Genomic DNA, 17,263 nt, shown 5'->3' on the forward strand with positions numbered 1-17,263 from the left:
AGGATAGAGGATTTCCATCTTGATTATGGCTTTGCTAGTGGGGTGAATTGGGTGAAGATGTCGATTTGCAGATAGGACAAACCATTGTGGTTTAGTGTAGGAGAGATTAAAAAGTGGGTGGAATATTATGGGAAGCAGTACTGTTGGGGTTTAAAATGTTAGGGTTTAGGGGTGCTAGGGAGCCCAAAAAAACATGCCTGGTCCTGTCCAAATGAATTTGACACAAGTCCTCTTTCAGTCAACAAAAAACAAAGTTTATTAAAGATTTGCCATATTGGGTAGACTCCTAAGGAGCCTAAGCATTGGTGATGCTTGTATTGACAAGTGGGCCAAATTGAATTTTAGCTAGATTGAATCAGAGCTAGACTGAATCTGAGCACTTTCATGGAGGCAAGATGGATCTGATATACATAAAGACTGCGAGAGGGATCTAGGGGTGGCCAAGCAGCCTGGTGTGACTGGAGGAGAGGATTAGGGAACATCTTGAGGAAGAGTCTAAGAAGGATCTTGATGGAACTGGGATGACTATCGATCAGATTCCAGGAACCAAGAGGATGGGATCTTCATGGGATCAAGGGTGGGAAGAAGTAGGAGGCCTCCAGAGGTAACAGACAATGGAGGGCTAGGCTAGGTTAAGGGTAACAGATTTGGGCATGAAAAGGTCAGATTAAGTGGTAAAATTTGGAGGAAATTCAAGGTGGGGGTTTCCCAGGGCCTATGGACAAATGGGACTCAAATTCTTTGGGGGTAAAGGGAAAAGGTCTTGGCTTAGGCCTATACCCCATCAGTAGTTCATGGAGAGAAATGTAGGTGAGATCCAGAAGGGGTTTTGAGAGAACTCAGAGGAACTTCAAATGGATTACAGAAGACTTTGTTTCTGATTCTGGATTTGCTTCAGGCTTACAAGAATGGGGAGGGCCATCAGTCATTTGGAACCAGTGTGAAGGAGACCAGAGCTCTCACTACCCAAGACATGAAGCAGGCAGTCAATTTGTTCCTCAATTAGCCTTCACTTCTTCCCAACTGCTGGTGCAGAGAATCTGCTGATCATGACTGAAACACCAGGCCCTGTTCCCAGATCTCCTTCTCAGAATCAACTGTGCCCAAGGGATATAGACCTTTATGATCTCTCAACCTGTCCAGGTTGGAATTCCCCACCTACTATGGCAACAAGGGACAAAAGCCAAAGCACTTCTTTTTGCTTCTCCCCAACACCCTCAAACCTCAAAGGCGGACAATGAATTAGATCAGAGGATCTTGGCCTTTTTTATGTTCTAGACTCCCTAGGGCAGGAAGGCTGGTGAAGACAATGGAGCCCTTCTCAAAACCATGTTTTTAAATGCATAAAATATTCGAGATTACAAAAGAAAATGAGTGCTATTGAAACACAATGATTGAAACATTTTCAAGAACACCTGCATGAAATCTAGGTAAAGAACCTTCATAACAGACCATGGGGAATCCTCCCTTCCAGCTCTGACTTCCTTTGATTCTATACTGAATCCCAGGGCAGAAGAGGCAGAAATCGGACTTATCCACAGCCAGGGAATACTAACTTGAATATCAAAAAATTCCAGCTATTTAATCCATAATAAGTATGTCACTGTCTCAGATGAAAAAAAAATAACAGTCATTTTTTCAACCATCTTTTATTCCTTTACTCTGAAAATTGAAAGATTAATTATTTTGCAAAATAATAATGATTTGGGTTGAAAATTTGTTCCAACTCTAATAATCAGAGAAATATAAATTAAGCAACTTCAAAAGACTATTTTAGACCCATTAAGTTGGCAAAGATAGTTCAATCAAATGATAAAAATTCAACATTGATAGAAATGTGAAATTCACAATAGGCACATGATTACAATGATAATAGATATGTACACTGGTCCAAACTTCCTGGAAAGCAATATAAAACAAGCATCAAATGCTACAAAAGTGTTAATATTCTTTGACCCATTGACTTTACTTCTAAGATGACACCCTAAGGACATTACTGAAAAAGGAGGAAAAAAAGACTATAAAAAACACTAATAGGGACATTAATCCGAATAGCCCCAAAATGGAAACAACCCATGTATTTATGGTTGAGGGAATGGTTAAACACATCTGGGCATGTGAATGTAATGGAATATCAGTGTGCCTCAAGAAAGGACAAATGTAAAGATTACAATGAACAATGGGAAGATTAAATGAAGTGATGCAGATTGAATAAAATCAAGAAAAATGAAAAGAACACTACAGACATTGGCTAAAAAGACCTAAGTAATAGCAGCAACAATATAACACCAAAAATCACCAGAGAAAAAAGCGTTCTGAAGGGGACCAGGAAGCCAATGGGATGTTTGTGTGGCCATCTTGTTATAGTTAATATGAATTGTCAAATGCTTACCAAACTTTAAATAATGGAATTTATGATTTAATCTGTGAATATTTCTTTTCATTTTTGTTATGTTCATGTATGTTTTGTTTACTGTTATAGAGTTTAGAATAAAAAAGGAACCCCAAATGATTTGTTGTAATGTCACAGATTGGGGACTGGTTCAGATCCTGCATCAGTCTCCCATGCTGAGCTCACTTAGGCTATGTGCCTCCCCTCAGTGATAGCAGAGAGGGACGTCATAGCAAGGACAGTCTTTACCTCTCAAAGCACCAAACAATATGCACCAAATGTTGCAATTTGGACTCTCTCTTCTGTGATAAATGACAAATCTTTAGGAAACTTTCCCTACATAAACCTTTACCCTTGAAGATGTACAGTCTTTAAGGGATCCTTCAGCCTGAAGTCTCTGTGGTAAGACGAACCTGACCCAAGTGGATCTCCATGGTCATTACAATTTGGCATGAATGGCCTGATACTTTCAGAGAGTTTGGCTGGTGTTAGAAGTTTTCCCACACTCGTTCAATTTGGGGGCTTTCTCCCCAGGCTGAATTGTCTGCTGTGGAAGGGGATGGCCCCCGTGACCGAAGGCTTTTCCATGTTTGCTGCTTTTATGTTGCTTCTCTCCATTATGAATTCTCTGATGATAAATGGAGGATGACCAGTGACTGAAGGCTTTCCCACATTCATTACACACAAATGGTTTCTCTCCAGTATGAATTCTTTTATGTTCAGTGAAGTTCCCTCTGTGACTGAAGGCCTTCCCACATTCCTTACATTCAAAAGGTTTCTCTCCAGTATGAATTCTCTGATGCTCAGTAAGTTTTCCTCTCTGGTTGAAGGCTTTGCCACATTCATTACATTCATAGGGCTTCTCTCCAGAATGAATTCTCTGATGATAAATAAGAGATGTCCTATGGCTGAAGGTTTTCCCACATTCGTTACATTTAAAAGGTTTCTCTCCAGTATGAATTCTCTGATGCAGTGTAAGGTTTGAGTTTTGCCGAAAGGCTTTCCCACATTCGTTGCACTGATAGGGTTTTTCTCCAGTATGAATTCGCTTATGTTCAGTAAGGTGGCCACTCTGACTGAAGGCTCTCCCACATTCATTGCATGCAAAGGGTTTCTCTCCAGTGTGAATTCTCCTGTGTTTATTAAGGTTTCCCCTCTGACTAAATGTTTTCCCACAGTCATCACACTCAAAGGGCTTTGACCCCGTATGAATCCTTTGATGTTCAGTAAGGCTTCCCCACTGATTGAGGGCCTTCTCACACTGAGCAAGGGGCATCTCTACAATGTGGATTCTCTTATGCTTAATAAAGGAAGAACACGTACTGAAGGCTTTCCCACATTCATTACACCGGTAGGGCTTCTCTCCAGTGTGAGTTCTCTGATGGTCAATGAGATGTCCTCTCTGAGTGAAGGCTTTGCCACATTCATTACATTGAAAAGGTTTCTCCCCTGTGTGAATCCTCTGATGTTTAATCAGGTGCCCCCTCTGGCTGAAGGCTTTTCCACACTCATTACATTGATAGGGTTTCTCTCCAGTATGAATTCTCTGGTGTTCTGTAAGGCTTCCCCACCGACTGAAGGCTTTCCCACATGCATTACATTTGTGGGGCTTCTCTCCAGTATGAATGCTCTGGTGCTGAGTAAGATATGACCTTCTACTGAAGGTTTTGCCACATTCATTACATTCATACAGCTTTTCTCCAGGATGGAGTCTATGAAACTGAATGAGGTCTGAGTGGTAACTGAAGGGTTTCCTGCATTTATTATACTTATAAAACTTACTCCCTAAGGAGAGTCTACTACGCTTAATCAGGTCCGGAAAGGGTTTTATGTTCTTTCCTGGTATGTCATATTTATGGAGACTTTTTCTTGTAGGAACTTTTGGCTGTAAAATAAAGACTGATCCCAGACTAAAACTTCTTCCAAATGTATTGCATTCAGGGACACTCACCTTATTCAAAGCTCTTCTGTGAGTGACTGTCACTTGTCTGAACTGTTTCTCCTGTTTAGCCTTCTGTCTCTGTAACCTGAAATTCCACTCCCCAGTTTTTTCTGTCTTGGAATACCAGGGATCATCCTTTGGTGGGCTTTGCTGTAATGGAGCTCCCATAGGAAGGCCATGTGTTGGAGGTGAGCCCTGGATTTCACACTTAGCATAACGACCAAGGGAATCTGAAAGAAATCAGAAAAAAAAAAAAAACAATAGCCACTCATCTCTCTGAGGGAGAATGCAAAATGCCTTAGGTTTAGATTTCTGGGCCTTCCAGCAAGGAAAAAGAAGGTAAGACAAACTCTGTTAAGAGGAAATTGAAGCCCGAGACAGTCCAAGAGACAGCAGCATACTACCAATACCAAGAACTAATTATGTTCCAGGATACTTAGGGAGTGAAGCAGCAGGCGATGATGGGAAGAACCCTGGACTGAGAGCCTCTAGGGGTTCTTCACCTTTTTGGTGTCCTGGAGCCCTTGGCAGCTGATACAGCAAAGCCGTCTCAGAATCATGTCTGTCACCTGCATTTATGATTGAAGAGAATGCCAATAAAAATGGTCCCTCATCTATCACCTTCATCACCTCCTGGGATAATGCTCTCTCCACATTGAAAGGATTTTGTAATACTTTGTGTTTACCTGTCTCTGTACATGTTGCCATCACCACCACCACCACAACCCCACTCAGCAAACAGAAAGCTCTCAGAGGGCAGAAATTGTGTCATTGTCTTTTTGCTCCCTGTGTCTATTAGGGTTACATTGTAGGAACTAGCAGATGCTTATTGAAAAGAGTGGCCTCTCCCACTTATCTTGAAGATGCTGTGCTGTGAAAACAGGAGAGCAGTACAATACTAAAAACAGAATTAGACACCAATTCTCACTTCACACACCACAAGAAATTCTAAATTGAATCAACAATCCATCTACTTAAAAAATCACAAAATAATTGGACACAACTGCCTTTTATCACCATGGTAGATGTTTGCCATATTTATATCCAGTAAAAAAAAAAAGGAAAGGAACTAGAGGAGAGCAAATAAAGGTGTTTAATTATGGGAAGAGCTTTTGCAGGCGCAGCTAGGTGGTACAGTGAATAGAGCATCTGCGCTGAAGTCAGGAGAACCTGAGTTCAAATCCGGCCTTAGACACTTAACACTTACTAGTTGTGTGACCTTGGGCAATGTGTGGCCTTGGGCAAGTCACTTAACCTCAATCGCCCTGTCCTCCAAAAAGCAAAAAATAAAATAAAATAAATTTGGGGCAGTGAGTAAGAGCACTGGCCCCAGCGTTGGGAGACCTGGGATCGGTTCTGGCCTCAGATACTTGGCACCCACACAAAATAACTGGTCGTGTAACCTTGAGCAAGTTACTTAACCCCAATTGCTTTTTTTAAAAAAGGAAGAGCTTTTGCACAACAAAAAGCAATGCTCCCAAATAAAAAAGAAAGGAAGAAAGCATAGGAGGAGAGGAGGTTTTCCATATATGCTTCTTATGAAATTAATATTCTAATAGGAGGAAAAATTCAAAAATGATCTTAATAACAATATTTGTAATAGCAAAAACTTGAAACCAAATGGAAATAAATGAATGGCTAGGCAAATGAGAGTAGAAAAATGCAATGGAATATTACTATGCAATCATTTAGTTCATTTCATGAAGCACCTGCCCTGTGCTAGGAAGCATGCCATGTGCTGGAAGGTACAAAGAAAAAAGGAAATGGGCCCCCCCTAAAGGAGCACATGTAAGAAATGACAGAAATGAAGGAACCAGAGAAATGTGTACAGAACCATGATCTAAAGAAAGCCAATTCCAAAGAAGAACATACATACTCCCCACAACTTTGTAGTTAAAGATAATGATAACGGGAACTAATTTATGCCAAATACACAAAAAAGGGCAAACCAGTTCAGGAAACCAAGGATAATGTACCGCCATGTTAAATTCAATGTGCTCCCCTTTGTGGGAGAGGCTACAAATTAGCTCATAACAGTGTTTTACAGACACATGTAAAATCACCTATAGTTATTTGGTTTTGGTTTTTGCTTCATCTTACTTGGTCAATTTTCTTACTTTCTCTTTTGTGCTGTTTTAAATTTCTATAAAAATAAAATTTATATTTAAAAAAGAAAAGTGATTAGAAGGAACAGAAGAAAAATATGTTTTAAGGTGCTAATTTTGAAAAAAGATATTCAAAAGCTAGAATAAACTCATATGAATTCACAAGAGCAAAATTTATGCCTCAGTAGATGTATCCAAATAAGATCTTACAAATTTTATCAAATACCTCAAAGGATAATAAAAATCACCTGAAAATTTCAAATTCTCTAGTAATTAGAAAAATTCAAATTAAAATAAGTGTCTTTTATCACCTTAAATATATCAACCTGACCAAGATAATTCTGAAATCCAATGTTGGCAGGTCTGTGGGGAAACAGGTGCACTATCATATGAAAGCAGACGTAACATTGCTTCAGCTAATTCAGTCTTTGGGAAGTGATGTGGAGCCACAAAACCCCTCAAAGAAGACTATACGAAAAGACCTCTCTGTAGCAAAATCGTCCTGTTGGCACAGCTGCCAGTGAGAGCACCAATCTCCCAGAGCTGTTATGAAAATAAAGTGACAAAACATAGAGTGGTTTGTAAATCTGAAAGAGTGTGTGTGTGTGTGTGTGTGTGTGTGTGTGTGTGTGTAGCAAGTATTAAAAGCGGTTTTTAAGAAAAGTGGATTTGTAAGAGCTAAGTCTGCTAAGAGATGACATAATGAATTCTGGTTTGTTGTGCATTCGTCATTTTTGCTATGTGTGACCCTTGCATGAACTCTAGAGCCAGCTTAGTACAGCTAGTTCCCATTAGCGTCTTCTTTCCTCCCTGAATGGCCCAAAGACTTAGCCATTACAAAGGAGGACTGCCCGGCCAAAGACTTACACTCTCCCTGTTTCTCTTGTCTCACAAATGTCTGGTGCCCCCAATTGGGCTAACTAGACTAACAAGGACACAGTCCTTCTCTAATTCCTGTAGCTAGTTAGATAATTCACCCTCACAAACTGATCTCTTTTCTTTGTATAATCAGTTGCATTAAAAGAAGCAGTTTGGTTTTTCTCTTTGTCTCATGTAATTACCAGTCAGATTCTAAGACACATTTCCCTCAACTGCTGGCAAAGTGGGTCTCAGGCTTGTGCTGGCTTATTGGGAGTTGCTAGTCAAGTGGGCTAAAAGGGAATCCACACAACATTAGCCCAAGATTTGCCCACAGACCTCTCAGTGAGGAAAGCTCCCTGCCCAACATTTCCAAGGTGCCCCCACTGAACCAAGCAACTGAGCCCTTGTGTATGCATCTCTCTGGTCTCACGCACTCACCCAGACAAATGCCTCTTGAGACTTCGCCTTCTGCCATCCAGGGCATGTGACCTCTCTCCAACTGGGAGATAACATGTGGTTTGGAAACTGGAAGTCCTATTCATGAAGGGAAGAAAACGGAAAGTTCTGGGGACAGAGGGCCAATTCAAAATTCCATTATCTTCAGGGAAAACAGGGTGGTGAAGAAGGACTCAACTCATCGAGAAATCTGATTCTGCCAATCTCGAAAAATCTTCCACTGAAACAGATGACATCCTGCAGCCCTATACTCCCATGAGCTGGGCCAAGCTGCCTCTCAGAATGTCCTGGAGTGAGGGCTCTACTGAGGATGTCTACAGGACATGCTGGATTCCCAAAGGCCAAGATAATGGATCACACATTTGAATGGGATGCAAAAAGAGCACCGGTTCATTTATCCCCCTCCCTTCTAAAAGAGTAGGAAACTTCAGGTCTGCAGGCATCTGGACTAGGGCCTTAGCAATGGTTTTGACCTGGCATACCAGCAGAGCAGCCTCAGGGCTATGGGGTTTCCCCTGGAAACAGGGAGAGATCAACCACAAAGGATGGTCAACTCCCTAACACCATACCAACTACTGAGTCGTCCAGTACAAAAATCTGAAACTCCAATGAAGCATTCCAGGAACACACACATATGCACACTCTTCGCTGCCCCAACCTTTAACAAGCAACATTGAAATGACATCCAAATGAATACTTTCAGATCCCAAGGGAAAGTCATCCTTACCCAGAGAGACCAGGTTCTCATAGTTCTCCAGCATCACCTCCCTGTACAGAGCCCTCTGTGCAGGGTCCAGCCTTCCCCACTCCTCCTGGGTGAAGTCCACGGCCACATCCTTGAATGTCACTGACTCCTGAAACATCAGACAAATTCCTGATCACTCGAGACCCATTCATGGAAGAGTCAGGGAGCCATCAGGAAGCACTGGGTTTGGTAAAGGATAATGGGAACCTAGATCTAAAAGTGAAAGGTCAGAGGTCCTTTAGTCCAACCTCCTCATTTTGCTGATGAGGAAACTGAGACCCAGAGAGGGAAAGTGTTTCTGTACACTTGTGTGTGTCCATGCCAGAATCCACACTCAGGTCTTATGGCTCCAACCTCAGCTTTCTTTTCACTCATTGCCCTGTAGATCCTACGCCAAAGATGACAACAACAACTACAAGGAGGAATTGGAAGTGGGGGGAAAGAAGAGCTAGCACTTACATGACCCCTACTATGTGCCCAGTGCTGTGCTAAGCACCTGACATGTATCAGTCCATTTGATCTTCACAATGTTGGGAGGCAGGTACCGTTATTATCCTGACTTCACAGATGAGGAAACTGAGGCAAGCAGGTTCAGTGACTAGTCCAGGGTCACAAGCTAGCTAAGTGTCTAAGGCCACACTTGAACCCAGATCTTTGTGACTCCAAAGCCAGCACTCTCTCCACTGTGCCTGAGACTTAATCTGCATCAGACACCATTGAGTTCAGCACGTAGACTTTTGTTCTTTGTTGCTCAAGTTCAGTCTAACAAATCATTTGCTAAAGAGAAGGCCAAGCAAATTCTGAAGCCGCCTTCCCATCAGCTATGCAGTGGGAGTGTGGGGTGGCCACCCACACCTCTCCTGCATTCCCTGGCTTGGCTCACTCTCCCCAACTGGCTCTTGTACTGGCAGATCTTAGTGTCAGAGAAGAACCGCCACAGGGCCATGCTCAGGGTCCTATGGGGCACATTGCTGCGAGGGAATGCCCTCCCCCTACTAAAGATGTCGTTTGTTCAGGAACTTCTACTTACACAAAAGCGGTCGCTCACAATAATACTTTCAGACCATAAAACATTTACTTAGCAAAAAGGCCAAAGAATTAATTTTTTTAAAAACACATCATCGTAACTCAGTATTGGAACTACAGACTTCAGTGTCCTCTCTCTGTCTCATGATTTCTCCATAAAGCTTCTTGACAAACAGTCTCCTTGTTGAATGGATGGTTCCATTGCTAAGCTGAGCTTATCCATGCTATGCTTAACTAACACCTCCCTGTCTGAGTCAGAACTGATGATCTTCTGAGTAATTTTTCTGACTATCTACTTCCAAGCCGTTCTTCTGCTCAGATGGACTTCCTTCTCAACAACTGTAGTATCTATCACTTCCAGCTTCACACTTAGGTTGTATAGTTGTGACTTCTAATTACCAGGGTCACATGTGGCCCTCTAGGTCCTCAAGTGTGGCCTTTTGATGGAATCCAAGAGATTTGGGCTGCACTTGAGGACCTAGAGGGCCACATGTGGTCTCAAGGCTGCAGGTTCCCCACCCCTGTCATTAGTCCTTACAGCCAGGATCCCTCCATAATAAAAGCAGACTCACCTCTCTTCTCTTATCATTATGGGCTCGTACTCTGGGTCCTCTCTGCAAAGAATAATTCTACCTTAACTTGGGCTTAGTCGCCAAATTCTGATCTTCTAACTGTGATCACTGGACAATATTGTGGTCCATATATCCAGTAGAATACCGCTTGGTATATTTTTTTAAAAATAGCAATAATTGTCACAGAATTCCAAATCATAATAAATGTTTCTAAAACTGTTTATCTTGGAACTCAGAAAAGACCTATACCCGTGACACGTGAACACTCTGAAAGCAGATTTAACTCCAACAAACTGTTCCATAGGAAAGGTCAGTAGCTTACAGATACTCATTAACATCAACAATCGTGCTCCACCTAATCACCATATTCTAGGCAGAATTCAACCCAAGGCAATAAACGACAAATCTTACAGTAACATGAGAGTTTGCCCCACCGATGGCCACTGTCATGTCCACTGTGCTCTTCCCCAAAACCACAATCTTTCTTTGAATTATAAAGATCTTCATGCAATTGATCCAAACATTTATTAGGCAATGTTCTAAGAGGCTAGGCCAGACAGAAAGGGAGAAAAACCAGCAGTGGTCCCTGCCCTTAAGCTATGCATCATCTAGCACAAGATTCTATGATTAAGAGAAATAACAGAAATACAAAATGGCATATGCATGTAAGAGGTACCCCCCGGTACTTCCCAAGATGCAAAGGAAGAAATGGTACTACTTGATTGGGGGACAATAATCAGGGAAATGCTTCAGAGAGCAGAAAATATTTACCCTAGGCCTTAAAAAATGGGAAGCATTTTGAGAGGCAGAGGAGGATGAAAAAGAACTTTAGAGGTATAAGAAGCAGTAGAAGCAAAGACAAGCAGAGAAGACTTTGTGGAGAAATTCCTGTTTTGGCAGAAGCAGAGTGCCAAAAGTAATAAGTAGAATGAGCTAGGCCTAGAAACACAAGGTAACATGAAAAAAATACTCCACGTAACTAATAAAAAGAGAAATGTAAAGCAAAAAATTTCATCTCACTTTGCAAATTGGTAGAGATGACAAAAAAGGCACAGTCAATGCTGGAGGGGTTGTGGAAAGATAGGCACACTGGTGTATTGTTGGTGAAGCTGTGAAGTGGTATAATTGTTTTAGAAAGCAATTTGTAATTATGCAAGTAAAAAAATTCATATACTTTGATCCAGAGGCTCTATTACTAAGCTTATACCCCAAGAAAGCCACTTTATATATATATATATATATATATATATATATATATATATATATATACATACATATACTCCAAGTTATTTATAGAAATACTCTTTGTGATAGCAAAGAATTTGAAACAAAGTAGATGCCCATAGATCGAGGGATGGCTAAACACATTGTGGTACATAAACATAGTGGATTATTACTGTGCTATAAGAAATGATGAATGTGATGAATGCAGAAAAACATGGAAAGGACTATACAGACTGATGGAGAGTGAAGTAAGCAGAACAAAGAAACAATATACATAGTAATTCTAACATAAATTGAAAGAACAATGATACACCAAAAAAATAGAAAGTGAATGAAAACAAAATTATAAAGATCAAACAGGAAAGAATGGAAGTAGGAGGTCCATAGGTGTTACCCATGGCACATTTTTGGATTTTTTCAATATATCAGTCAGCTGTATTAATTATTTTTCCCCATTTTTTTGTCTTTAAAAATACTATTTGCAGGGCAGCTAGGTGGCGCAGTGTATAGAGCACTGGCCCTGGAGTCAGGAGGACCTAAGTTCAAATCGGACCTCAGACATTTAACACAAAAACTAGCAGTGTGACCTTGGGCAAGTCACAACCCCAATTGCCCTCCAAAAAGAAAAACAAACCCAAAAAAATACTATTTGCTACATGGAGTGGCTCTCTGGAAGGAAGAAAAGGATGGATATTGAAGGTAACAATGATAGGGAAAAAAAGAAAGCATCAATATAAATTTGTTTTTTTAAAACAAATTGGGAATGTCTAAACAAATGGTGATAAATGAAGGTAATGGAATATTGCTGCACTATGAAGATGATGAATATGATGCATTCAGAGATACATGGAAAGACATGAATGGATGCAAATTGAAGAAAGCAAAACCCAGAAGCCAATATACACAAGTACCATGATGTCAATAGAAGGATAATTCTCTTAACTGTCATTATCAATTCTGAAACAAATCTGCTTTTATTATGGAGGGATCCTGGCTGTAAGGACTTATGACAGGGGGGGGGAACCTGCGGCCTTGAGACCACATGTGGCCCTCTAGGTCCTCAAGTGCAGCCCAAATCTCTTGGATTCCATCAAAGGGCCACATTTGAGGACCTTGAGGCCACAGCTTCCCCACCCCTGGTCTATGACCTCCAGAGAGATTCCATGGAAATAGCTTGTTCTCTTTGAGACAATCACTGAGGTTCAGGCTCCTCTACTGGGCTTGACAGGGCCACCACCATTGATAAGGGAAAGAAAGGTTTTTCTGGTCTGAGAAATGAAACAGTATCTCAGGAGAAAGAGAGGAAGCCTTAACTCACCTGAAACCTGGGGGGCAGGAACCCAGAAATCATTCTTCCTCCTCAGTCTCCTCAATGCTCTTGTCTTGATCAAGAGCAGAGTATTGGAAAGGCAGAGCTACAGCAAAGGAAAGAGCTCATGAGTGTGAAATTTCCCACAAGTCACCTGGGGGTGAGGCCAAAAATGGGAGATGCAAAGGCAGTTAACAAATGCTTGTTAAATAGTTCAGATAGAGATTTGCCCTTATCTGCCATTGGGGAGAAGGGTTATGAATATCAATAAAGCAACAAGGGACAAGTAACCATTAAGCATTCATTTGTGCTAGGTGGCCCAGTGGATAGAGCAACCAGCCTAGAGTCAGGAAGATCTGAGTTCATATCCAAGGGGGAGAGGGATCAGGGAAGGCCTCATAAAGGAGGCCTCATAAATGTGAGCTGAGCATTGAAAGAAGCCCTAAGAAAGAAGTCTAAGAGGCAGGGGTGAAGGAGAGCATCCCAGGCAGACAGCCTAGGCAGAGCCTGACCACTATACAAGGCAGCTTGGCTGTCCCCCAAAATTAGAAGGAACCAAGCTCTGCCCCCACTCTGGGCTGTGTGCCACTGAATATGCCACTCAGCCTCTCTGTGCCTCAGCCATTTCTCCCATTGATGAAGACAAACATTTCCCCACTCCCCTTCCTAGCTCAAAAGATGTTCCAGGCATCCATCGGCTGGATTCCCTGGAGTGACTCAACTAGAGCTTGAATGGCCCCAGAAATGGGAGCACAGCAGACAGACAAGAACCATGAAAGAGGAGTCAGCCCCTCCAGAGGGGCTTAACGGGACACTTAAGCAGCCCTAATACCCAACAAACTGGCAAAGAGGGAAAAAGAGAGAGAGGAAAAAATGAGTGGAGATTTGGGAAAGTGACTGACCCTAAAATATTCCAGATCACTAATAAAATGCACATGAAGAGGAAGAGGAAGAAGAGGGGAAGGAAAAAGAGGAGAAAAAGGAGGAGGAGAAGGGGAGGGGGAGGGGAGGGGAAGGAAAAGGAGGAGAAAGGGGAGAAAAAGGAGGAGGAAGAGGAGAGCTAGCACCTTGGACAGCACCTGAAGGTTTGCAAAGCACTATACAAGTATTAACTAATTTGATTCTCACAACTCTGGGAGATGTTATTATCCCCATTTTACAGATGAGGAATCTGAGACCAACTGAAGCTAAATTACAGCTAATAAGTAAGTATTTGAAATTGTATTTGACCTCTGGTCTTGCTGACTCCAGGCCCAGTGCATTATCCACTGAGCTACCTAATTGGAGATAATGTCAGAGGGGAGGCACAAAGGGGAATCAGGAAAGGCTTCCTGTAGAAGGTGGGAAGCCAAGAGGCAGAGACAGGAAGGAGCAAGGATCTTCCAAATGCCGAGTCTGGAGAGGGAATGTCCTGTCCAAAGCACAGCCAGGAGTCCAGTGTCACTGGATCACAGAGTACATGGAAGGAAGACTGAAAAGGTAGGTGGGGCCAGGTTGGGCTTTGGAACCCATCAGAAGATTTTTAATTTGACCCTGGAGGTAACTTTGTTTAACAAAGTCTCCCAAGGTGTAACTTATGGACAAGGTGGTGACATGTTGGCCAGATAGCAGCAGGTAAATTCAACAAAACTGCCTTAAACCATCAGACCAAGAGTAGACATAAATGGGTAGGTGTCAGCCCGAAGCAGTACCCCAAGCGGACACCCAGGGATCATGGCTTGTGAGTTGGAAGGATCCATAGAGATCATCTTATCCCATTTCCTCATTTTATTTTTAAATGTTATTTCATTTTTTCAACTAATAAAAGTCTGTTTTCTTCTTCTCCTCCCTCCATCCCCCTATTGGGAAAAGAAAAAGAAAACCCTTATAGCCAAGACACATAGTCAAATAAAATAAATTCCTGTGTCCATGTCCAAACCATGTCTATGTCACACACACATGAGCACACACTCACACTCACACACGCACATGCACACACACGCACATGCACACGTGCACACACATGAGCTCAAGTACACATGCACACACTGCGTGCACACGAGTGCACATGCATGCACACACATGAGCACACGCACACAGCACATGCACATGTGCACACACATGAGCACATGCACACACGTGCGCACACACATGCTCACACCCCTATACTCCTCACCTGCCTCCTCGAGCATTAGGCTTGGCTCCTCCGTGGTCGCCCCCTCCCTGGGCGTCTGCCAGCTGGTCTGCCCCTACCTCATCGACATCTGCCCAGCCAGGATGGTCAGGAGTTGCTCCTCCAGGATGGGCTCCTGCACCTCAGGGTCCTCTCAAGTGGAAAGGGCTCAGAGTAGGTCTGTCCAAGGGCAGGTACCTTCATGCAAAGCTGGAACCTGAGGGCTTAACAGCAAGACCATGTTAGCTGAGACCTTCACTCTGGGGTGGCAGAGATCATTCTCCCTGGCAGAAAACTGCACCTCTTCCAGGGCTCCAGGCTGGACCCCAGGAGACCCCTGGAGCTCCTTGTACCAGAGAAAGGATAGAGCCAGTGGAATGGAACCAGAGGCTTCAACTACAATCCAACCTAAGACCTACATAGACAGCCCCAAATACCTCTGGACATGCTGAGAAGTGAGCATGTGATGTATGGCATTTAGCCAGTCAACATTAAAGGAATACAAGTACAAGGCTGCCTTTAAGATGCAGCCTAGCACGGGGAAGAGAGCGCTGGGTTTGGAACAAAGCGGGCCTCTGGCACTCAGTCATTGTGCGACATCTGGTGGCTTACCTTCTTTGAACCTCCTCTCATGCTCAGGAGGCTGGCCTAGATATGTCTAGTGACCCTCCCAGCTCTCCATCTGGTCACAGCCAGGACTTTTAAGCAAAATCAAGTGAATTGAGAGGTCCATGGAGCACTCGTGCTTCACTGTCACACCGAGATTCTAGGGCTGCGGCAGATCCTTCCCCAAGCTGCAAAGGCCTCCGTTCTGGGTCTAATAATAATGCCCACTGCAGCCGTTTGAAAACCCCAAAGGACCATGGAAGTGGCACTAGAAGGGAATTCTGAGGCCATGGGGTCCAATCCCTCCCCCACACACATACACCCCATTTTATAGAGGAGGAAACTAATGCCCAGAATGAGGGGGATGGGCTTGCCCAAGTTCATGTGGCTGAAAAGGGGCAGAGTCAATATTTGAATTCAGGACCTCTGACTCCAAGTTCATCATTCTTCCCAGGTACCTTGTGGTGTCAAACCTTGAAAGGCATTCTGATGTGTCTCTGAGGGGAGGGAGGATCTGTACCAAGATATCCTGCCCTTGGAGTGCTGAGGCAGCTTCTGAGTTCAGTGCCAGGGACCTCAACAAGACTCAAAATGAACACAAAGGAAAAGTGAGAAATCAAACAAAATGGAGGACAACTGGAAAGAGGAGAGGCACGACATGATGAGTGAGCACAGGGCTTTCAAAGACAAAGCCTTAGAAACAGGGAAAGAGATGAGAAGGAAGATGGGAGCCAGCCCAGTACAGGAGGGCCAGGATTCAAATATCATCAGTCAATAAGCACTGATTAGGCACCTACTATATGCCACGTACTGTCCTAAGGATACAAAACCATGGTTCCTGCCCTCAAGAAGCTCACAATCTAATGAGGGAAACAACAAATACATCCAAAAAAAAAGATAGAGACGGGACAAATTCGAGGGATCAACAGTGGGAAGGTCACAGAATTAAGAGGGGGTGAGAAAGTCTTCATGTGGGAAGTAGATTTTCATTGGTACTTGAAGGAAGCCAGGGGCACCAGGGGGCAGAGATGAGAAGGGAGAGCATTCCAGGCACAGGGGACAGCCAAAGTGACTTGTTAGAACATCTAGAAGGTCAGCATCACTGGATCTAAGAGTCCTGTGCCTCAGAGTAAGGTGCAAGAAGGCTGAAAAGTGTCAGGAGGGGCAGGTTATGAAAGGCTCTGAATGCCAGAGGATTTTGTATTTGATCCCAAAGGCAACAGGCAGTCACTAGAAATTACTGGGGCGTGACTGGACCTGCACTGGAGGAAAATGACTGACTTTGGAAATTCAGGAAATGAATGTTACATCTGCATGGCCTTAGGTAAGTCTCTTAACCTGTCTAGGCCTCTATTTCCTCATCTGTAAAAGGGGAGCATCAGACTTGCTATCAGAGGGTCCTTCCAGCTCTAAATCCTAGGAGCCCAGGATGCGGAGAAGCAGCAACAGCAGCTGGACTCAGGGGAATCAGGAATCCTAGAGTTCAAATCCAGACTTGGACAATGGAGTTTTGTGACCCTTAAAGCAAGGATGGGGATAATGATGATGGTGAGGAGGATGATGGAATGGTATGAAGGGCCTATGGAAAGCAACTCAGGTCAAGAAGGAGCAGAGAGGAAGAGCCAGATGAGGGCACTGAAGTAACCTGCCCAAAGTCACACAGATATTATGGGGCAGTCAGGATTTGAACCCTGCTCCTCCAACTTGAAATCCAGCCTTCTGTTCTTCCCATTGAACCATTTGTGACTCCCAGAGGATCCCAGGAGGCAAAGGACACCCAACAGGGCAGTCATAAGTTCCAGACAAGTTGGCGGGAGGCCTCAGCAGGCAGGCCATGAAGAGAGTGGACTGGAGTGGAGATGGGGGTGGAATT

General features: G+C 43.2%; 1 protein-coding gene across 3 annotated transcripts in view; it reads right to left on the reverse strand.

Moving 5' to 3' along the window:
* Positions 1 to 1,633: 1,633 nt before the first annotated feature.
* LOC138168149 (zinc finger protein 879-like) overlaps positions 1,634 to 17,263 on the reverse strand; it is a 33,463-nt gene continuing 17,833 nt past the window's right edge. For all 3 annotated transcript variants that reach the window (XM_069097190.1, XM_069097187.1, XM_069097188.1), the window contains 5 exons: positions 14,788 to 15,008; positions 12,642 to 12,738; positions 8,484 to 8,610; positions 7,739 to 7,834; positions 1,634 to 4,564 (listed from right to left, as the gene is read on the reverse strand). In XM_069097190.1, the coding sequence (XP_068953291.1) occupies positions 2,862 to 4,564; positions 7,739 to 7,834; positions 8,484 to 8,610; positions 12,642 to 12,674 (1,959 nt within the window). In that variant the 5' untranslated portion in view covers positions 12,675 to 12,738; positions 14,788 to 15,008 and the 3' untranslated portion in view covers positions 1,634 to 2,861. The remainder of the gene's footprint in view (positions 4,565 to 7,738; positions 7,835 to 8,483; positions 8,611 to 12,641; positions 12,739 to 14,787; positions 15,009 to 17,263) is intronic.

This window comes from Petaurus breviceps, unplaced genomic scaffold (genome assembly GCF_028583685.1).
Source record: "Petaurus breviceps papuanus isolate PSGF00001 unplaced genomic scaffold, PetGlider_PUasm1.0 355, whole genome shotgun sequence".
Classification (NCBI taxonomy): domain Eukaryota; kingdom Metazoa; phylum Chordata; class Mammalia; order Diprotodontia; family Petauridae; genus Petaurus; species Petaurus breviceps.